Here is a 23,362-nt window from a genome sequence, read left to right on the forward strand (position 1 = left end):
TCAGGCGCACTTTCGGCACTGCTTTCCATTAAATTTAGTTTAAAAGTAAAATTGTGTAATTCGCATTAACGTTTCCCAATACATATTTTCTCAAAATTTACAATTGTTTCCTAAATTACAAAAATAAAAAATATAAACATTTAACATGCAATTTAATAAAAAAAAAAAATTGTAAATATTACAAAGCAAAATATAAAGACAGTCACCAGTCTTATGGCCAGGGATGACAGTTGACTGTGTATTAAGAATTTTTCTTTTACATAAGGATTAAATATAAATTGAAAATGTGGATAGAGAATAAAAATAGATCCACCGTGATGGTCACGTGTCCGTTTTGCGGTTGCGCAAAGACGCATGATGCGAGTGTATGGAGGCAAAACGTATGTTCAACATTACTTCAGACTGTAAAGATGTAAAAGCTGACCTATTTTGCTATCCGTGAGGTGTTTCGTTGTCTTTAGGTGTAACGTTGTTATATGACCTACCGATATAAAGATGAAGATTGCAGTAGAAGGCTGTTGTCATGGAGAGCTGGATAAGATATATGAAAGTATCAGTTACCTGGAAAATAAGGAAGGTGTGAAGGTGGACCTGCTCCTCTGCTGTGGAGACTTCCAGGCCGTGAGAAATGAAGGAGATATGAAGTGCATGGCAGTGCCTCCCAAATATAGAAGCATGCAAACGTTTTACAAGTAAGCAAACACCTAATACGTTAACGTTAAGTTACTTTGATAGTGATAGAAATACATAGGCCTGTACGGATGTATGATTTACAGTTGTAGATCTTCTCCTAAGGTGACTTATTAATTTTTAACAGTTTATGTATTTGGTGGGTTTAAACCCATGACACCATAATCTGCCAGTTTAGACGGTTGTATCAATGGATAATGCACATGCAGAGTTTAAATATTGTAATCAACCAGTTATTAAACATGCATAACGTTACAGCTCTGTAGATATATTCATTGTTTACTGTTACTCATGTTTTGTCATTGTGCTTCTTAAGGTACTACTCTGGTGAAAAGAAGGCCCCGGTTTTGACGATTTTCATTGGTGGAAACCATGAGGCATCAAACTATCTGCAGGAGCTTCCATATGGAGGTTGGGTGGCTCCCAACATTTATTACTTGGGTGAGACCTTCCATCTTTTAACTTTTAACAAACATTGCTACTTTAATTTGTGCTTTATTTGACAGAGCAGAACTTTAGCTGTGCAAAAGTTGTGGGTTCGATTTGCTAACCTTAAATATTGGTTGTGATTGGACCTAATTTTGCTCATTCTGCAGGTTATGCTGGTGTTGTACGCTTCAAAGGAATACGGATTGGCGGTCTTTCTGGAATCTTTAAATCTCATGATTACAGAAAAGGTGGGTTATAATGGCACCAAGTATCTTATGTTGGTAAACCTTCAACTGAAACATGTTACATTTTAGAAAAAAAACATTATACAATTTCAGGACACTTTGAGTACCCGCCATACAACCCAGAAACCATGCGCAGTGTGTACCACATAAGAAATATTGATGTCTTCAAGCTTAAACAGGTAAATTGTAATAATATTAGGCACATCAATAGACATCATACTCGTACACATTTTCCACTAAGATTTTTCAAAATAGGCATAAAGTAGCTAAACTGTATTTTTTCAGTTTTTCAACATCTTGGTGTTAAATATGTACAGTCGAGTTTATGCCTTGAATTGCAAAAATAGGCCATAAAGTGCTCTCTAAACAGACTAATGGCTATTAATAAAATTTATTTTTATAATTATATTAGCAGACACTGATACACAGTTATGTAGATGTGCAAAGCATTCCTACAATATACATAAAGTGTACATTTAGATGAAGTATCTGTATTGTTGGATTTAGTTTACATTTTAGTTTAGATTTAGCTATACTTGTAGTTTAACGTTTTTATGTTAAGTAAATGCATAGTTAGATTACATCATTTGTTTGCTTAGCATTGTGTACATCTATAGATGTTAATATGTAGCACCATGGTTCTGTGAGACTGCATAATTGTTCTTGTTATGTCTCCACACTTATAGCAAATGTCAATTAAGCTCAACTGAACTTATTGAACTAGTTCTTTCATTTTTAGCTATTACCTACTTTCTGCATACCTGCTGGATGGTTGTTGTACCAGGATTTTTTTCTTATCCATGTATAATTTATAATCTCATCCAGCTCAAAATGCCCTTAGATGTGTTCATGACACATGATTGGCCACGAGGCATCTATCATTATGGCAATACAAACCAGCTTCTGCACAAAAAGCGGTTTCTCAGACAGGAGGTGGAGAATGGGACCCTTGGCAGCCCGGCTGCTGCAGAGCTCTTGGAGCATTTGCAGCCCAGCTACTGGTTCTCCGCTCATCTGCATGTGAAGTTTGCTGCATTGATGCAGCACCAGGTAGGTCCTCATATACCCACAATGATAACCGTAATACATATTAAAGGCTTTAATTTTTATGGCTTCTTCACACATCTCAAGTGCAAAAATATTACTCTCATCCATTTAGTACTAATTGGCATAAATATATATTAATACACTGATGTTACACTTAACTTGCATGCAGTAAACACGAAATGTATGAAACAGCCCTAAGAAGTGTGCGTGTGTGTGTGTATAGATGGATAGTGACAGATAGATAGAAGGATATAGCAGAGTTTATTTTTTTTTAACGCAATAAAATAAAGCTATTTGTTCCACTAGGCTAAGAATAATGCTGCCCCAAAGATCACCAAGTTTCTTTCACTTGACAAGTGTCTTCCACATCGAGATTTCCTTCAGGTAATGATCTACCCTTATACAGCGATAGCATATTATTAGATTCTCCTTAAAAAACATCTTTTGCATAAATTTTGGCCAGAGATTGTTGATTGGAGCAGATCTAGTCTTTGTGAGTAAAAGTTTCAATACTATAGATCAGGGTTTCTCAAAGTCCGGACTCCGGTCCGGATCCGGACCCGATGGCAACTTGATCCGGACCGCGTCCACCTCATATTACAAGTGCATTCATTTCTATTTGATTGATTAAATGTGTGCATTTGCTATTTTACAAATGCATATTAAACTTGTAAACCATTCGTTTAGTTTTTTTTTCTTTTTAGATTTAAGAGTATTCCTGGTCCGAAAATAAAACAAATTATTTAAAAATGTTCTGTGTGACGCTGTAGCCATCACACCCAGATATTATGCACAGCTACTTCATGTACTACGGCTTTTGATCAGTCCTTACCAATCACTGTTGGTTTGAGTCGTTTAAAACATGCATTTTAAAAAGCAACACTCGTCAAACATAATCTTATACATATTCTTTATTATCATGAAAATACCTGCAAAGGTTTGAAGAACAGCAATATAAATATATCCTTAAGACATTTCCTGGAGCTCCGTGTGTCTGGTTCTTCGTCTGCAGCGCATATTAAGTTTCTGCCCGAGAGCGCCCCCTGGCTTTTGGATGTAGCGGCATTTCACCGTTATTCATTGAGAAGCATAGCAAGCATCATCAGCCAATTTATAGGTGCACCCCTAATTTTGGTCAGTGTCTCTGCCTACCAACCACACTTTTTTGCCATGTTTTATGCATATGATGGAGAACAACCTGTGCCATTTCTCTAATTAGGTTGCTCTGTATTTTGCACCTGGTTACTTTTGGCATATTTCTTGTGTTTATTTAAAAAAAAAAAATTACTTTAAATGCAAAATACACTTATGTTTTTCCCAAAGTATTTGTTTTGATTTGTTATATAAACAAATTATTTACATAAAGTTTTTCCGGACCTATGAAAATTATGGAATTTCAGATTTGGACCTTTGAATGTAAACTTTGAGAACCCCTGCTATAGATCGTGGAGGTAGCAGATAGACCAGGCTCATCTGAGCATCTTGAGTATGATCCAGAGTGGCTGGCCATCTTGAAAGCAACAGACAGCCTTCAAAACCCTTCGTGCAACTACTGGAACCCTCCACAGGACAATGGCCTACACCCCCGGTATGGATCTTATTTACATTTATATGAAAAAGTACTAATTTTCCAGCTCCCCTAGAGTTAAACATTTGATTTTTACAGTTTTGAAATCCATTCAGCTGACCACTCTTAGCATAGCTTAGCATAATCCATTGAATCTGATTAGACCATTAGCATTGTGCTAAAAATAACCAAAGAGTTTAGATATTTTCCTATTTAACACTTGACTCTTCTGTAGGTTACATCTTGGCTGCAGCAGGCGTAGTGATATTACGCAGCAGCCGAAAATAGTCCCCTTAGTAACTTTCAATGGCAGGGGACTATTTTCGGGCAGTGCGTAATATCACTACGCCTGCTGCAGCCATGTTACAGCAGCAAAGTCCTTGATTATTACGCCAGAATGAGAGTATAGTTCATAGCCATATCTGCCTAGAAAATCGCAACTTTAAATTTTCTGGCGGTCTTCGTACACAATGTAACTACAGAAAAGTCAAGTTTTAAATAAGAAAAATATCCAAACTATTTTTTAACGTGATGCTAATGGTCTAATCAGATTCAATGGATTATGCTAAGCTATGCTAAAAGTGGTACCGCCAGACCCAGAGATCGGCTGAATGTATTCCAAAAAGGTAAAAATCAAATGTTTAACTCTAAGGGAGCTGGAAAATGAGCATATTTTCAAAAAAAGTGGAGTGTCCCTTTAAGCTTTATAATGTAGTTAAGTCTTAATTCTAAAAGGTTTGTATGTTTTAAAGGTTTGCTTATTTTAGTAACCAGTGTATTATAAATAAAGTTTTTTTTTCTGCTCATAAATAAATATCCATGTTTTGTAGTCATACTGAATAAGTGCTTTTACAGGTGGGATTTCAGTGCCTCACAAGAAGCTATGATGGAGGTTGTGAGTGATTTGAGTGGTGACCTCTGCGTTTCTGACAACTTCAGCATGACCGTGCCCGTCTATGACCCCAACCGTCCCCAGCGCAAAGCCCAGCCATCCTACTCCACCAACCCCCAAACCACAGAGCTATGTGCCACTCTCGGCTTGACGGACATTTATGCCATTGCAGGTCAGGGTGTGCAAATTTATGCCACAGGTGCAACAGAAGAGGAGGAAGAGGAGGAGGATGAAGACAACGGGAGCACGGGTAGCACGGATGAACCCAGTGAATATCCCACTGATACCTCTGTCCTTTCCAACTCCTACAACCCAGATGAAATCACTATCGAGGATGAATGGGAGGAAGGGGAAGAATGTGCAGAGGAGAAAGGGACTGACGCAGTGGTTCCAGAAGGGAAGGTCGGAGGCCAAGACAGCGATAGAGACAGCAGTCCTTTCCGAGAGACTGCAAGTAGACTGATCTTACCACCTCCGTGTGCTCCACCAGAGACGGAGGCACCGCTACGCTCATCGCTGTCTCTCGTTCTTCCTCCTCCCTCCCTGTCCTCCTCAGCATCCATTTCTCAGGGCAGCTCAGAGGAGGAAGGTGGCTTAACTCCAGCCAGGGTTCCCAAACGTACCAGCGGGGAGACACAGGTGTTAGCGAGTCACTCGGGTGGCACACCCCAAATCAAACGGAGAAACCAGAGTATCTACACCGCAGTAGAGGATGAAGAGAGTGAGGGGTAGATCAGTGTTACTACATTTTTATCATACAAATTAAGCATGACAACTGGTCTGCCACAGTTTATTTTCATGTTTCATTTCAAACCTTTACGACTATATGCTTTCACCTGTGGAACATAAAAATACAAGTTAGGGATAAGGGACAGCCATGGTCACCTGTAACTTTCGTTGTATAGAAAAATATCAGACATTTACAAGACCTGCTTTATGTTCCACAGAAGAAATAAATGAGGTCTGACGTGAGGGTAAATTACAAGGTTTTTTATTTATGGGTGAACAAATGCTTTAGGGAATTGGAGTTGCCAAGTTGTTGTGTAAAGCTCCATTAACGTAATAACTACTCCCTATCCTGATTTAAAGGAAGAGAGCTTTTAAGTTAAAAATCATTTGGAATTAAAAGGAAAATGATTTAACATTTTTTTGTTTTGTTTTTTACAGTATAACTTTCGACCAGTGATGGTGTTTCATCCTTTATTTACTTTGTGATTGCTTTTAATGTTTTGTATATTTAATTTTTTAGCCAATGATATATCACCGTCAGTTGTTTGCTATGTTGCTGCAATTATTTTATTAGTTTTGTGGTAATTTACTTGGCTTTACTTTTCTTTTGTAAATACATCAGAGATCCAACATGATTTTGATGTCATTTGTATGTTGAAATACTCAAATATACACTATAAAAACGAACCATTCATAGACTGACTTTCTAAATAATTTCAACACTTAAAGAAAAGCACCACAGTTTTTCAATATTTTACTATGTTTTACCTCAATTTATGAATTATAACATACCTATCTTTTTTCAATGCGTGTACTTAATCTTTGAACATTGTGAATGTGTTAGCCTTTAGCCTAGCTTCATTCTTTCCTTAGTATCCAAACAGGGATGAATTTAGAAACATGTGATGTTACGGCGCGCCAAGGTTGAAGTGCTGCAAACTAAGTGCTCTTCCCCCATACAATACAGTTCTCAATTTTTGTCAGCTTAAAAATCGCCACATTTTATTTTGTGCAACCATACTTACTTGTGTAATCACTCATGTAACAATCTTTAAATAGGAAAAACATGTAAGTGTTTGGTGGCTTCTAAATTCATCCCTGTTTGGATCCTAAGGAAGGAATAGGGCTAGGCTAAATGCTAAAACATTCATGACGCGCTGTACAAAGATTTAGTACATGCGTTGAAAAAAGATAGGGATGTATTAATTTGTCTAAGTTGAGGTAAGAACATAGACAAAATTTGAAAAATGGTGGTGTTTTCCTTTAAAGGGGTAGTCTAAAGCTATTAAATGCAGTGACCTATTAACACTGTTTAGGAGTTGGATTCCTTATGCTTAACATAGGCAAAGCATTAACAAAGTAGGTGAGCTTGGGATGGAGTATTTTTGGGTCAAACTCATGTAAAAGTTTTTTACACACATGGGTACATCTTGTGTACCATGGGTAGACGTTACGTATCATATTCTTTTTATGGGCACTTCCCCCAGAAAAGCACGTCCAAACATCAGTCCTCGTCAGAGCAAGAATGACGAGGACACTAGAAGTCACAGGCATCACTTTACGCAACAACTTTGTTTTATATCAAGACTTAAAGGAACAGTATGTAGGATTGTGGCCAAAACTGGTATTGCAATCACAAAACATGTGGCTAAAACTGGTACTGCAATCACACAGCTGGTGGCCAATATACAAAACGACAACATAAACATCAGTTGAGGGCTGCAACTCCACTTTTTCAATGATAATATCCTGGTTATACCACTGTTGTCAGTGATATAAGTATTTGAAATGAAAATTATTTCTTAATGTCTAGTGACATTTCAGGGCCATTTAATGATTAATTGATATAAATTTCTTACATACTGTTCCTTTAACAATGTTACGAAAGAAGTGTGTTTTTGGTTGTAAGGAGAAGAAAACCTTGTTTAGCTTTCCAATTATGCCAGCCTTACAGAAACAATGTATATAGTTTGTTTATCTGGGGTAGCAGCATGTGTTTTGTGTGTGTTTGTTTAATGATGGATTTCGTGGAAAATCCCAACCTTGTCACGGGTTGCAGGCGGTAAGAAAGACTGCTTCTGTGTTATTTTGGGAATTTGCGCGTAAGTGCGTAGGCTGTAATGTTAAAGGGATACTCCATCGTTTTGTCATAATAAACTGTTATTACCTTAACTAAGAAGAGTTGATACATACTTCTATCATCTTAGTGCATGCACTGTGGCGCGCAGCGACACTTTGGTAGCACTTAGGTTCATTCAATGGTACATAACAGAGATGAAGTTAGAAATGACCAAACACATCAACCTTTTCCCTATTTGAAACGAGTAGTTATACGATCAAACATGGTTTTAGTTTAATAAAATTTATAAAAGACAGACTATAATGTATGGCGGAATAGCACTTTTGGGAGTACTTTGACTCGGCGCAGTAAAACTCCCTCTCATTATGCGCTGAGTCGAAGTACTCCAAAAAGTGCTATTGCACTATACATTATAGTTACCCTTATTAACCCGCTTTTAAAAGCGCCACGTTTTATTTTGTGCCACCATATTTGATCGTATAACTACTCATTACAAATAGGGAAAAGGTTGATGTGTTTGGTCATTTCTAACTTCATCTCTGTTTGGTACCATTTAATGAACTGAGCTAAGCTAAGTGCTACCAAAATGTCACTAAGATGATAGAAGTATGTGTCAATCCTTCTTAGTTAAGGTAATAACATAGTTTAATATGATAAAACGATGGAGTATCCCTTTAATGACACAAACATTTTGTTTGTTGCTTGCTCATGACTCACTTCTAAGGGAACTGTGTTTTTCCGGAAACATTCGCTGATATATAAGTAATTCTACTCTATAGAGTCTATAGCAGTGGTTCTTAACGTTATTCCTGGAGGCCCACTGCCCTGAACATTTTGTATGTCTCCCTTATTTAACACACCTGATTCAAATCATCAGCTCATTAGAAGAGATCTCAATGAACTGAACTGAGTCTGCCAGATAAAAGAGACATACAAAACATGCAGGGCAGTGGGCCTCCAGGAATAACGTTAAGAACCACTGGTCTATAGTATAGACCCTTTTACAGAGCACGTGATCAATTAGCCTGCGCGCGCATTTGGGCAACAGAAGTGGTATTCCCATTGGTTCTAACGTGGTAGCAACTCAGAAAGTTTATTAAAACGGTTTCTCAACATCAAAATGTCCCGTTGTTGCGTTTGGTTGCACTAATATAATATACTAATATACGTATATATGTATCTGGCAACTTTATTTTTGGCCATCTGCTAACGTCTTTTATCCACTCCACTATAGTACACGGATCTGGTAGCTGTGTTGAAAATGTTGATAAAGTCAATTTTTTTTAAATAACTTACTGTTTGTGTTGCTTCACTGTTGATTCTTACGATACTTCCGTTGCCTAAATGCGCGCGCATACGCTGCCACGTCATCATTGTGTACAAACAGTAAAAGGGTCTATGGGTACTATGAGATAAGCAGAAACAGGGTGTGTTATGGGACTTGTTTAGCTTCCCAATGAATCCAGTATTATGGAAACAATGGATATAGTTTGTTTATCTGGGGTAACCCTGTAGTTTTTTGTTTAAAGCTGGATTTTATTGAAATGTTGTGGTCCCGAACAGATCGTGTCGCAGGCGGTAAGTAAAACTGCATCAAATGTCTTTGTTTTTTGGCAATGTCGTGCATGTAGGGGGCGGTTTCCCAGACAGGGCTTATCCTAGTCCCAGACTAAAATGCATGTTTGAAACACCTTGCACTGACATTTTAACATACATCAGTACCATTGTTTTGTCTCAAGATGCCCACCAGTATTGTTTTTTGTAAGGTTTGTTTGTAAAAACTACTTAAATGTCCTAAAATAACTAAGGCCTAGTCCTGGATCGCCCTTTAATGTAAGTGAGTGATAATTTGGGATAATGTTTTGTGTTTGTTGCTTGCTCGTGACTTGCTCCGCTCGTGGTATGCCTCCAGGGGCTCGGGTTTATTCCAGGAAAGTAGAAGTAAAGCGAATCTGTCTTTTATAAATTAAAAAAAACTAAAGTCTCTCAGATATATAGGATGGAATACTACACTTTGCCAAGTGCACCGTATACAAGGGGGGCCGCACGCGGAAAAAGTTTAAGAACCACTGCCTTAGCACAATCCATTGAATCTGATTAGACCATTAGCATCACGCCTAATAAAATAACTAAAGTGTTTTTATATTTTTCCTATTTAAAACTCGACTCTTCTGTAGTTACATTGTGTGCTAAGAGCCACAGAAAATTAAAGGGGCCATGGCATGAAAATGTTAGCATTGCCACTTAGGTGTGAGCAAAAATAGGTCATTGAAATTTGGCTTTCATTATGATGTCATAAGGATATCTTATTAGAATAATACCGCCCCCTTAATCTGCACTATCCAACCACTGCACTGTCATTTAGTGCAGAGAGAAAGAGAGAGAAAAGAAGGACTTGACAGCACAATTGAGTTTGAATTACAACAAACCACCATCATTGTGATCAGTGTTTGCACTTCATCCGCTCATTTGCATTTTAAAAAACACACCCAAAACGACACATTTTTGCTCAAACCTACAAAGTGGCAATGCTAACATTTTCATGCTATGACCCCTTTAAGAGTTGCGATTTTCTAGGCAGATATATTTCCAGGAACTGGCGTAATAAGGACTTTGCTGCTGTGACATGGCTGCAGCAGGCGTAGTGATATTACGCACTGCCCGAAAATAGTCCCCTGCAATTGAAAGTAACCAAGGGGACTATTTTCGGGCAATAGGAAAAATATCCAAACTCTTTGGTTATTTTTTAGCGCAATGCTAATGGTCTAATCAGATTCAAGGGATTGTGCTAAGCTATGCTAAAAGTGCTAGTGCCAGAACCTGAGATCAGCTGAATGGATTTCAAAACGGTAAGAATCAAATGTTTAACTCTAGGGGAGCTGGAAAATGAGCATATTTTCAAAACAAGTGGAATGTCCCTTTAAGGTAGGATTACTTTTGGCAGATGTGTTATTTTTAAAGCTCTGTTTGGTGCTGCTAACATTGCATTTGCACTTATAAAAGTAAATTCTTAACAACTGGATGTCACAATTTCTCATAAATTACTGCACTTTAAGGTCATGAAAGGTTTAGCTCAAGGCTACCCCAAAATCAGATAAAGCAAAGCCATGTTTCATTTATAGCAGAACAGCACAGCTTTATTTAACATTTCAGTTCACAGAGGTGTTAACAGGAGATCAGATCTATTCCATAGAAAAGGTGGACCTGAAAACACATGACAAATGACTTTGCTGTGAGACACCTTTTTATGATACTTAATTCATTCCCTAAATGACCATATAAATGTAACCCATTTAATTACAGACTAAAATCAATGTTAAATAAAATTCATTTTTACACACATCAACAAACAGCATCCATAAAACAAAACATCATAAATGATTCCATTTACTAACACACCCAGCTAATTAATTATTGATACAGGTTATTGCCTGTACGTTTCGGGGCGACGTCTCTGAAAACGCTACTTTTTTGGCCTTATGCCAACGCGGACACCCCTCGAACAAGCCCAAAACAAGGAACATGAAGTAGGCACTTCTGTTTTTTCCACTTTTAAGGGGCATTCTGATTGACTTGGGAAAATTTCCCAGCTTGTCACACAGCGTCGACTGATAAATCGATTTGTGGGTGCTTAAATCATTTTGTTGCTTTTAAATGGTATTGCATGGCCTTCACATCCACACAAATCAACGTGACTTGTTCTGCCTTCTTTCTCTCGTGTGTTAAGCGACATGGGTTCAAATCCGTACCCTGTCATCGCAATACGTAATAAATGATTTGGTGATTGTTTTCTCAAACAGTAGTTTACACAAAGCGACAAGAACATACAGAAGGCATCGTAAAGCTTGCTGTTGTGTTCTGAACTTCAACACTAAACTTTACATGGATGTTGTTGGGAGGAAGGAGGTGGTTGGGGTCGGGAAGACATTGATGAAAAGAACATTATGTTCTTTAATACTTAACAGATCGATGGATGAAAAGCCTGGCAAAGGAGACCAATTAAAACGTTAACATTAAAAAGTTAATAAATAAAGCTGGAGGCTAAAAACAGCTCAGCTTACGTCTGGCTAAGTGTTCCCTCTGTAATTTAGTAACTGTGGCTTTCATGAATGCTCACATTTGAAGCGTTACAGATTCTTTCCACCGTGCAATTCATTTAGGGTTAAGGTGCTGATATTCCTCCAGTGTTAAGAGTTGGGATTAGAGCGTTGAAGTGCCTAGCATACAGATACATATAATATTTGGGAAGATTCTGCTTAAAGACTTTCAGGATGTTACAGAATGGTGGGGGCTTTATGGACCATCTCAGCTCATTCCAGGATTAGTAACGGGAAGATCAGATGATGTAATATTTTGTTCATTTTGTTTCTTTTATCCCTTTCTCCATCCTTTATCTTTTTGCATAACCATGGTACTTCCATAATTAAAATGAACAGGGGCTGAAAATATTCTTGACTTAGAAATAAAGAATCCACATTTACTTCCGGAGTCCAACGTCGGTTTGCGTTCTGCCCTGTCCCTCAAACCATCGGAAGTCTTCTCAAAAATCTCTTTGTGGCATCAATGAGAGTTTTTCCTCAATTTCTTTCTGTCATTCTTCTCTCTCTCTCTCTTTCTTTCCATATCCATTGTGGGAGGTGAAAGGGTGTGAAGGCTGGGATTTTGGGAAGAAGGTGTCAGTGGTCTCCCGTGATGGAGTGTTGAGAGGCTTTTAGTTCCCGCAGCAGCTTCGAGAGGACTGTGCATCTGGGTCCTGTAGGTTGACTCCTCTGTGTCGAGCAGCATGCGTGGGGTTTTGGGTGTCTGTTTTTGGCATCTTTTTCGCTATTGATGAATAAAGAAGAGTCAAATGAAAAATATGCATTCCAGAAACTGACAAAAAAGAAAATGCTCAACTTCAATACGTTCAAATGGTTATACTAGTTAAAACCACTATTAAAGGTGGGGTGCACGATCTCTGAAGGCAATTGTTGACATTTGAAATCACCTAAACAAACACTCCCCTACCCCAATAGAATCTAGACCGAATACAAATCAATAGGGCTGGGTATCGATTCAGATTTTCCAGATCGATTCGATTTTGATTCATAAGCTATCGATTCAGATTCTCAGACCAATTTTTATACACGATTCTCGATTCAACTTTAATGAATATAGATTTAATACAAATACTTTATTTATATAAAAAAACAGTAAACATAATAATTAATAAAAAGAAATTAAGAGCCACCAACCTGTATATTACACTTTTTTATTTTAGGTACACTTGGGTACATACCCATCTCTAATTTTCAAATGCATACAATTATGTTAAATACAATACAATTTTGATGCAAGATGAAAAATGTATGCTAAAAAAGTCAAAACAGTCGCATTCCTTGATCAAACAGGATCAGGTTATTTCATAAAAATAAAAATCGATTCATGGCCTTTGAGAATCGACCACATAAAAAAAAACGATTAATCGAAAAAGTATTCTTAAAAAATGTTTTCACAGTTACATTTTTAGCTAACATTTTTACATTTTCAGCGAAGCTAAGTCCCACTTTAGCAGCATAGTAAATCAATACTGGTTTTTGACAAATTTGAATGCCATATTAATCATACAACAATTATGCAACTTAAAAAGAATCAACAATTAAATTTTTTTACATTCTGGACGTTTTGATCTGGTGTGTCTGCCTGACTTTTTAGATTTGTTCTCCGCCATCTTGAAATGTCAATGTAAAGTGATTTTCTTTTCTGACACCACCAGATGGCAGAGTAAATGTCCACATTTGTGTCCAACAGGTTTCAGAATTGAGTATTATGGTGCACACAACCAAAAAAACATGGACATCGCATGTGGACGCCAGTTCGGCAGAGTTTAATGTAATATTTTGCAACATGAAATACTTCTGGGAATAAGAAAATATCCCAGTCTGTGTTTAACTATTAGTTGTGCCTGGTTTACAATGAAGTGTTATTTGAAGAAAAAGACATTCTTACTTACCAATGGCCAAGAATAAATCGTTTACATTCATTGCAGTCTTGGCAGAGGTTTCTATGAAAAGCAAGCCTGTGTCTTCAGCATATGTCTGTGCTTCCTGTACAGAAATGTGAGAGATAGTTTCGTGAATGCATTTAACCAAGAGTTTAGTTAGTTATAATTATTTTATTTACTGTATACATTCAGTTTTACAGCCTTGAAATGCCTGTTGTTGCATAAGCATCACTGCACAACCAAATCATTTTAATCCTTTGTTTTAACAAACATTTCAATTCTAATGTAAACTTGACATCTCTTCTGGGAAACATAAGCATTAAGGTAACGTAAAATAAAAAGAATATGACCTCATACTCCACCAGTCTCTTGTCTGCTAAATCTGCCTTGTTTCCTGCGAGAGCAATGACAATGTTGGGACTGGCCTGCCTCTGCAACTCTTTAACCCAAGCCTTTGCTCGCTCAAAGGTTTCCTGTAAACAGAGTAAGTTTTAGACACAAGCCCTGTGCGTGTGGTTTATTTAGCAGACAATTTCCTGGACAAGGAAAAATTTGCTAAAGCAGGAATGTTAATGTTTTTTGAGAATACCAGTGGTAACTTACAGGCTTGGTAATGTCAAACACTACAATGGCCGCTTGGGCTCCACGGTAGTACATGGGGGCCAGGCTGTGATAGCGCTCCTGTCCTGCCGTGTCCCAAATTTCAAACTTCACTGTAGTGTCATCTAGACAAACAGACTGTGCCAGGAACGCCGCTGATGGAGGGTAACAAAAAAAGAAAGACAGTAAACAAACTAAATTTGATTTCTTTTATGTAGTGTTTTTTAAAGATGAATCTGGACTTGTGAACTCCAATTTTTTGATGCACTGATCTAAGTTCTAATATGTTAAGGCAGATTCTGATTGGATGATCCATATTCAAAGCTTTAAAAAGCCAATGTAGACATTTGTGACTGCACATCAACCTAATTTTGTATTAGTACATTTACCTAAACATGTTGCTATGACATTTCAAGGTCATGCCTTAAAATACCTCTCTATCTTGCTAAAATCACTGTAACATGGCTTATTGCTTTAATTACTTTAGGTACTTTGTAATAGTATTGCGGCTTTCCCTCCATTTCTTTACTGTCGCCCTGTATATTGTTTTATTGAACCCAAAGTCTATAACAATATTTACAAAGTGCAGATACAGAGCAATGACATGCTGATTATATTTACATTTTTGTTATTTATCAGATGCTTTTACCCACAGCCACATCATAAATAACGCCATACATAGGGTTGCAAAGGGGCAATAACAAAAGTTCCTGGTAGATTTCTGGTAAATTTCCGGAATTTCCACGAGAACTTAATCTGGAAAATTTTGGAAATATTCCACATTGAAATCTTAATGGAGTTATTTGGAAATTTTAGGAAATTTATATAAACTTTATCATACACAAACATAAATAAACATTTTGTTTGGTCATAAGCAGACATACATGCAAGCTAATTACAAATTTTAAAGAATCCTGATACTTACGCTCATCAAGCCGTGGATTTATATGATCACATAGACCCCTTTACTGTTTGTACACAATGATGACATGGCAACGTATGCGCGCACAGTGTGGCAACGGAAGTATGGCAAGAATCAGCAGTGAAGCAACACAGGCAGAGAAAGTTATTTTAAAAAGTTGCCTTATCAGCTTTTTCAACACAGCTACCAGATCAGTGTACTATAGTGAAGTGGATAGAAGACGTTAGCAGATGGCCGAATATAAAGTGGCCAGATACATATGTATATTAGTATATTATATTAGTGCAACCAAACGCAACAACCAGACATTTTGATGCTGGGAAACATTTTTATAAACTTTCTGAGTTGCTAACACAACAGAACCAATGGTGAATAACACCACTTCTGTTGCCGAAATGCGCGCGCAGGCTATTTGATTACGTGGGCTTGTATAACATAGATCAAATATATTTATCCAGGTTTTATCATCAAAACTATAGTTGACTTGATAAAGTTCTTGGGCTCAAATGCACCACGTGTGGCTTCTGTGGTAGTAAAGGCCTGGAAAATGTCATTTTTAGACATAACTTTAATTATTTCCCATTAATTCCTGTTAACTGGCATATATTCCCGTTAATTCCTAAATCTTGAAAATTCACAGAATGTTGCAACCCTAGTCATACAGTATGGTTTATTCATATTATATTAGGACTTGTGATCTTAACAATAAGTCAAATGAACTGAGTTTTATAAATTATTACAAAAGCACTGTTGATATTACACAATTAGTTTACTCTACTACTCACAGTCTGACGTACACAATAACTAAGTTGACTGAACCAATATAAAGGTGTTAATGCGACAAAAAATATAGGTGTGCTGGTTGGTTGTCATAAACCAATGATCCTGCACAGTGCAACTGGCTAAACATGACAGTAACAAGATTATGGATATAATCCCCAGTACACTTTTATTGCTAATTTTTTTCACGCTGCCAAAAGACGATCTCCCGCAAATTATTGCAAATGTATAATGTTTTTCCAGAGAGTTATTGAGGAACGAGTGTTTTTGTTTCATGCAAGTATTTTTTTCATCATATGTTTTTTTCAGGTTTCTGATTTGGGTGTGTAAGATACCAATTCCAATGCTATGTCATATTAATCAGTGTCTTGTTGACTAAAACATAGCATCGTTTTGAAATATGTCTGCAGCTCTTAGCAACTTTTTTGGTGGGCTTGAAAATATTTTGACCCAGTGGGGTTAATTGTAACTCAATTGTGTTACAACTAACCCCTCAGCACTTACAATATGAAAACTGCTAACGTTAGCGTAATTCTTGCCATTGTTTTAAATAGGCTACACACGAATGATTGCTGGCTGCCAACAAAATAAATGTGCCTGTCTAATCAAAAATTGTGTGTCAAATTTATTTTTGGTCATATTGATTGAATAAGGTCATGTCAAAGTTAGGAATCTTAATGAAATGAATGGCTAAGATCAGACTTTGATGCTCATAATTTGATTTTGAAACTAGTGTGGTTATTACAGACTATTACAGAAACTGCTTTTCTCACATATTTAGACATTTGTAATGACATTTATAATTGAACTATGGTTAGACGAGGGATGAATAGTGTAGATACCCGTCTATTATAGACAGATATATAAACAATATCCACTTCAAGTACATAGACAATAGTACTGCAAACTTAATTTTTAGCAAGTGTTAGGACTAACCCCCTGCCTGTTACAATGAACCCCACCTATGGGGTAAAGTTGTAACGTTTGCACTTCAGTCACGTTTGGTGTAATTGTCCAAGAATGGTAAGTACTAGAAACAAACTTCAAATGTTCATTTGTAGCAGAGATGTGTGTGTTGCTTGTGTAAAAATATAATTAATCAAACTCAAATATTTTTTAAATGATTAAGCCAAAACCAAAAAGCGTTAGGTTGTGCCCCGCTCTCCCCTACATTGCTTTGAAGGAAAGGGTCTGCCAAATCATTCCCTGTAATATAATAAACAATTTATGACTTTTTTCCTAAAGTTTACACAGTTAATTTTAAAGTTATGTATGTAAATGTATTCACTGTCTATTTGAAGTGGAGCTCCCAACGGAGAAATAGTGAGATCGCAGCATTATTCAATAACCTAATTCACAATTTTTAACCTTCTTCTGCTGAGCAAAACTCCTCTAGAGGTTGATCAAATTTATCACCAATGCTGGCTGAATGCAAAATGAAAACTGAATCATGCTTTTCCTCACCTCCTATGGTGGTCTCCTGAAACTCATCAAACTGGCCCTTAACAAAACGCAGCACTAGACTGGATTTGCCGACGGCCATGTCTCCTAGTAGCACCAGCTTGAACTGGCATATCTTGGTCTGCGGTAGGTTCCCATTGGCCCTGCCGGTCCCGCGGGTGCTCATGATGTGGGAAGGGTGGGCGTCCCCCTGGTAGGGTCTGTGAAAGCAGTAACTCAAGTTTGGACTCAGATCTTCCAAAGAATTGGACACGTTCTGTTTCCTCTGAAGACGGCAGTCGGACTGTGTGATGCTAAAAACAAACAAAACAGTAAAAGTATTCAGAGAGTATCATGAAAGTGGAAGAGGTAGTGGAAGAGGAAGTGATCATGGGGATTATTACAGTAAACCACATGTTCTGGTAATGTGATAACCAATTAATTTTAGCTTTTTGGCATTGCAAGGGATTCTACCCTGACATATTATGGTTATGAAAGCAACAAACTATGGCCCAGTAAATAACCTTATGACTATAGCAATAGGAAAAGTTTACCCAAAAAATAGACACTGTAATTCTATCCCTTGTGTGTTTCCATGAGTTTATTTCTGTCTTAATTGTCATCATGACTGTCATGGTCATCATTCACTTTCACGGTATGGAGGACAGTCACAACATGGACAAGTCACACAGGTTTCAGAAGTCAAAAGATGAGTAATAGGACTTCTGTCGTTTATTCCTTTAAATACAATCAAGTTGCAGGCAAAATTAAATGAAAGAAGTGAGAGACCAGACAGAGGAACTACAGGTTAAGATATCTGTTTCTTCCTAACAAAACCAAATTAAGACTTTTAAGTCAGAAGGCAGGACTACGAAATGTTGCAGATAATACTCTGTGCTGAAGTGTGAATCAATTCACTTCAGAAAGCAGAAAAAATAACAAAATTTCTGAAGTAATGCATAAGATTACATTGCTAAACATCTTAATGGCAGATGTAATCATACATATTACTTCCTGTTCTACACCTGTCAAGTCCAACGGAAACAAGGTTGCAAACACCAAACGTCAAGAGAGCTTCAAGAAAGGCTTGATGTTATGACAGGAAAAAATGCCCACTCAAAGCAGAATCTCTATGCCACATTCCACATCTAAATGTTTTAATCTAAAGTTTCTACCAAGATTTGTTTATCCTATTACTAATCACCAGCAATGAAAGGCATCATAAACAATGATCAATGCCATAAATATGGATAATTGGGTAAAAACCTCCATGTCTGTGAAACTTGTCACCTCTTTGTGGTTTATCAGTTGTGTGCTGTTCAGTGGTTTGAGTTTGCATCAGTGTCACTTTGCAGTGCAAATATTTATAGCTTAACCACACCAAGTACATAGGTCAGGCAGATGACTATTACAACAAGCAAAATCTCTTTTTATTTTGATGCATGTCCAGCTGTGATAATATAATAATTGTAACGCTACAATTTTATTGTCAATAATGTGGTAATGAATAGCACTTAAATGTTATGTAAATCCACAGAGACACTATTTCTATCAAATGCTTTATCTTGATTTTCAAGAGGATTCTTTTTCATCCATGTTTATAGAACACTTCAAAATTCTAAAAGGTAGGTTTAGGTATATGTGGTCTTAATGCATAACTTAATGCAGTGTTTCTCAACCGGGGGACCTCAGCAGATTTCCAAGGGGGGCTCAAGATTAGAGCGGTCACGATTATGAAATTTGGCTACTGGTTAATTGTCTGGTAAACTGTGACGGTTATGATGATTAATTGCCTCATAGTTGACTTTGACGACTATGACGATTAATTTTCTATTCTTTTTTTGACATTTAATTCTCTTTTTTTTTGTTCATGAAATAATTTTCACACATTGTAACTATTTAAATAAAATCTTCTGGCAGTAAATATTAATACACATAACACATATTTAAGAGTAATTATTTAATGAATATATCTTAAAAAAAAAACTGAAAATTCGCGTTACACTGTCAGTAAAGGAGCGCCAACTGATACAGTTTCATTTATACACATGCTGCAGCTCCCCCTTGTGTTTTTTAAAGAGATGTGCAATCATTGCGGTGATCTGAAATCATTGCGATGAAGTCAAACAATTGCGATTAGACGATAATTTAATCATTGTGACAGCCCTACTCAAGATGACTTAAAATGATTGAAATTGGACAAAACAAGCATTAAACGGACACCCCACTTTAAAAAATATATATATATAATTTTCCAGCTTCCCTGGAGTTAAACATTAGATTTTTACCCTTTTGGAATCCATTCAGCTGATCTCCAGGTGTGGCGCTACCACTTTTAGCACAATCCATTGAATCTGATTAGACCATTAGCATCACGCTAAAAATAGCCAGAGAGTTTCGATATTTTTCCTATTTAAAACTTGAATCCTTTGTAGTTACATCGTGTACTAAGACCGGAAAATGTGTATATTTTTTTAAAACAAGAGGAGTGTCCCTTTAAAATAAGCTAAAACAAGCATAAATCAAGATGTTTCTTTATTTTTTGTAGCAAATATAATTCTGTCTAGTCATTTCAAGCTCTAGTTAAATTTTTTGGAAAAAATTGAGTAAGTGTGGGGGGTATGTTGTGGGCAACTTAGGGGCTTTGAAGTGAAAAAGGTTGGGAATCACTGACTTAATAAGCAGGTTATTTTATGTTTTCTGATGGATAGCTCCGATAATCAAGTATTTGTAAGGGATTATGTATGGGCAGCAGGTTCTTATCGGAGAAATAAGAGAGTGTGATCAGGACCTGACGTGTAGCTGAGGGTCTTGCAACACACTAAAGGGGCTTATTTCATGTTAACAACCTGCTGACTGTCATGTGTTCGGTGTGTCATGGGAACCTATGTGCATTGCACATCGTGTCAAAATACACACCTGCTGCTTACTTAACACTAAAATCTAATTACACATGAGATTAAGCGAGTATCTAGCAAACACAAGCGTTTCTTTATCATAAATCCTTACGAAGCCTCTGTAGCAGGCACGTATTTTGACATGACGATCCACACACATTACGATGTTTTGATGAGTTTCGCATTCGTGCCTCCTCAGAAAAGTCACGAGCCACCACTGGCATGTTTAACATGCATCGTGTATGTATACTAGGGGTGCCCCGATCAATGCCGATTAGTGCTGGGCAAAAAAATAGATTTTTCGATTAATCGTTTTTTAAAACGTGGTTGATTAAAAGTCGATTCTCAAAGAGCAGAATCGATTTTTTTCATATTTATTTCCGCAAACACTAAACGGAGGAATGGAAGCATTTTAGATTTCGCAAGCAAGACGTGTAGTGGCTTTTAATTTCTTTATATTAATTACCCACTTGTAAACTGCTGTTCACTGTTCTTTTTTATTAATAAAGTATGTGTATTAAATCTATATTCATTGAGTTGAATCGAGAACCGAGTATAAAAACCTACCTGAGAACCGGAATCGAAAATTTAACCGAGAATCGGAATCGATTTGATAGCTTGTGAATCGAAATCGAATCGATCTGGAACATCTGAATCGATACCCAGCCCTGAATCGATACCCAGCCCTAATGCCGATATCCACAAAAAATATGTGGCCGATCACTACTTTGAATCGGACAGCCGATCGTATTCACAGCTATTTCATGTACTACAGCTTTTGATCAGTAAGTAGATACTTAGTCCGTATCGATCTGAAATCGCTGTTTTAGTTTGATTTGTTTATAACATGCATTTGAAAAAGCAACACTCGTCAAACATAATTATTATACATATTCTTTATTATCATGAAAATACCTTAAAGGTTTAAAGAACAGCAATATAAATATATCCTTAAGCCATTTCCTATAGCTGCGCGTGTATGGTTCTTCGTCTGCAGCGCATATTGAGTTTTTGCACTAGAGCGCCCTCTGGCTTTTGGATGTAGCGGCATTTCACCGTAATTTATAGAGAAGCACAGCAAGCATTATCGGCCGATCGATCGGAGCATCCCTAATAAATACGATCCATTTATTTATTATTAATAAACAGCCATTGCAGCTAAATAAAGGTTATAGACGGTTTCATCGGATGCACATGCAGTGACGCGATTACGTGTGGAACTTAAATTCCTGTCTCTGTTTAATGGTCTGACTGGTTGCTAAACTGAACAAATACCTGGGGAGGTTTGGCAGCCGATCTGTAGTTAAGATTGCATACATATTACATATAGTGTACATTTTACATAGTTACATTAGCTAAGTGTAGTTTTTGATACGCTTTAGCTATGATTTGAACTAAGGTAATCTACCTGTTGTTTATTTTGCTTGTTATCAGAAATAAAGTACTCTAAAAGGACTTTGTTGTTATTAATTATTTGCGTTGTTTACCGAAAGTTACGCGTGTATCACGATAGTCGTTTGTTTATGTTGTTACTGCTGAAATTGTCTATAAATATGCGGTACGCTGGCGTTATGGCTCCAGTGTAAATATTTTAAAATAATATTTAAATATAAAATATTATATGTATATAATATTATAAAATATAAAACCTTATACCAGTTTGGGATGACATGGCTTGTATTATTTCTGCCATGTGGAAAATGAGGGCGCAACTGAACCCATTATAAGTTGTACAAATGCCAGTTCTTTTTCATAGTTTCATTAACAATCAAAAAAGATTTTTAGCTCAAAGCTGTTCTTAAAATTTAGTGATCAAGCATCTTAGTGGTAATTTAAGTAAAGTGTAGGACTAACGTTAAATCTTAAGTGTCAGTTTTAGAGATGTTTTACAACACTTGGCTGTGTTACAAACGAGATTTTGGATGTCGACATAAGCATGGACAAATCAGTGGTCAGACTTCCTTCTTTAAGAATTTTCTCAGAAAAATTCAAACTGAATGGTGAAATTTCTAGTAGTTTATATTCAGCAACACACATGGACAATAACTGGTGAAAAGGCATTGCTGTGGTAGTTGGTGGTGATATGATAGATGTCTCTCACAAAGTCACTGAAAGATGATGCCTGTTGTGTACAAACGATACCGTTTGATTAACTGCTGGCCGTCAAACATTTCAAAACCTTCCGTCTATCCTTAAAGATCTGCGCACGTGACGTCTCCCCAGTGGCATCACAAGCCCCTACTGACAACTCCTGACCACTTGATAGACCTCTCGAGCTGTCTTAACTGGGAGAGTAACGTTAGATTCCTAGTAGAAATGTGATAATCTGCTTTTATACTTATTACGTTTGAAAGTAGGAGCAACTTTCATGAATTCTCAACACTTAAAAGACTAAAATAGCACTTTAAGAAGCTTGATAAAAACGGGCCCTGATTTATAACTCTGGTAAGCAGGGTTTTGTGATCTAATAACAACGCAGTATACACTACAATCATTTACGTGACTCGATCCAAGGAGAACGGGCCAATCGCTGCTATTAACATCAATTTCAAAAAAGATCACATAATATTTGGACATAAAGAAAAAAACAAACCCACTACAATTCGTGATATTTACCTGCTGTAGCCAGTCACGGTTGTTTGTCGGGTGGTTGTTCGGTTGTTGGTCTATCAGCTGGTTATCGGGCTGAGCACTTCCTGCACTAGTGCGCACGCGCACGAAATCAACGTACGTTTTTCTTCTTAATTCTAATTTTTAATTTATTTATTTGACAGGGACAGTGTACATTAATTAACATTACTGTAAATGCACCAGAATTAGCCAAAAGGCTATTTTTCATCCGTTGTCCCTTCGTCCTATCACTGTACACTATTAGAGAGAAACTTTGCTTAAATCATTTATATACATATATATGGTGATGAACTGTGTGCTATATACGTTGCTTTTAAAATAAATGTTTAATATAAATCCGAATTTATCTAGCAAACAAAAGCGAAAGCATTGTCTCTTACATTACTTTAAATTTGGAACTTTTGCCTTGATCAAGATTTTCTTTTCTTCG

The 23,362-nt window shown here is 36.9% G+C and overlaps 2 protein-coding genes across 3 annotated transcripts; one reads left to right on the forward strand and one right to left on the reverse strand.

The window, feature by feature from the left end:
• The first annotated feature begins 345 nt into the window (after positions 1–345).
• dbr1 (debranching RNA lariats 1) lies at positions 346–6,286 on the forward strand. The gene is made up of 8 exons (XM_065251636.2): positions 346–692; positions 1,007–1,131; positions 1,287–1,367; positions 1,458–1,543; positions 2,190–2,414; positions 2,718–2,795; positions 3,854–3,999; positions 4,834–6,286. Exons 1-8 carry the CDS (start codon positions 496–498, stop codon positions 5,600–5,602), a joined length of 1,707 nt encoding a protein of 568 aa, XP_065107708.1. The 5' UTR covers positions 346–495; the 3' UTR covers positions 5,603–6,286.
• Positions 6,287–10,789: 4,503 nt separating this feature from the next.
• Positions 10,790–23,011, reverse strand: rab5b (RAB5B, member RAS oncogene family). 2 transcript variants are annotated; one of them, XM_065292493.2, is made up of 6 exons: positions 22,918–23,011; positions 17,429–17,718; positions 14,266–14,417; positions 14,013–14,135; positions 13,672–13,765; positions 10,790–12,503 (listed from the first exon to the last, which is right to left on the reverse strand). In XM_065292493.2, exons 2-6 carry the CDS (start codon positions 17,589–17,591, stop codon positions 12,391–12,393), a joined length of 645 nt encoding a protein of 214 aa, XP_065148565.1. In that variant the 5' UTR covers positions 17,592–17,718; positions 22,918–23,011; the 3' UTR covers positions 10,790–12,390. The 2 variants fall into 2 exon arrangements, with proteins under 2 accessions (XP_065148565.1, XP_065148566.1); XM_065292494.2 differs by having other exon boundaries at positions 22,899–23,004.
• Positions 23,012–23,362: the final 351 nt, after the last annotated feature.

Source organism: Paramisgurnus dabryanus, chromosome 15, assembly GCF_030506205.2.
Source record: "Paramisgurnus dabryanus chromosome 15, PD_genome_1.1, whole genome shotgun sequence".
Taxonomy (NCBI): Eukaryota; Metazoa; Chordata; class Actinopteri; order Cypriniformes; family Cobitidae; genus Paramisgurnus; species Paramisgurnus dabryanus.

Bases quoted from the DNA above. Each gene is read 5' to 3' on its own strand.
- rab5b (XM_065292493.2), bottom strand. From the start codon at position 17,591: ATGAGCACCCGCGGGACCGGCAGGGCCAATGGGAACCTACCGCAGACC. The intron at 13,766-14,012 runs GTCATATTCTTT...ATTTCTGTACAG, and splicing joins AGAGACTGGTGGAGTATGAG to GAAGCACAGACATATGCTGA. The intron at 12,504-13,671 runs GTAAGTAAGAAT...ATTCATCAATAG, and splicing joins CGATTTATTCTTGGCCATTG to CGAAAAAGATGCCAAAAACA.
- dbr1 (XM_065251636.2), top strand. From the start codon at position 496: ATGAAGATTGCAGTAGAAGGCTGTTGTCATGGAGAGCTGGATAAGATA. The intron at 1,132-1,286 runs GTGAGACCTTCC...CTCATTCTGCAG, and splicing joins TCCCAACATTTATTACTTGG to GTTATGCTGGTGTTGTACGC. The intron at 1,544-2,189 runs GTAAATTGTAAT...AATCTCATCCAG, and splicing joins ATGTCTTCAAGCTTAAACAG to CTCAAAATGCCCTTAGATGT.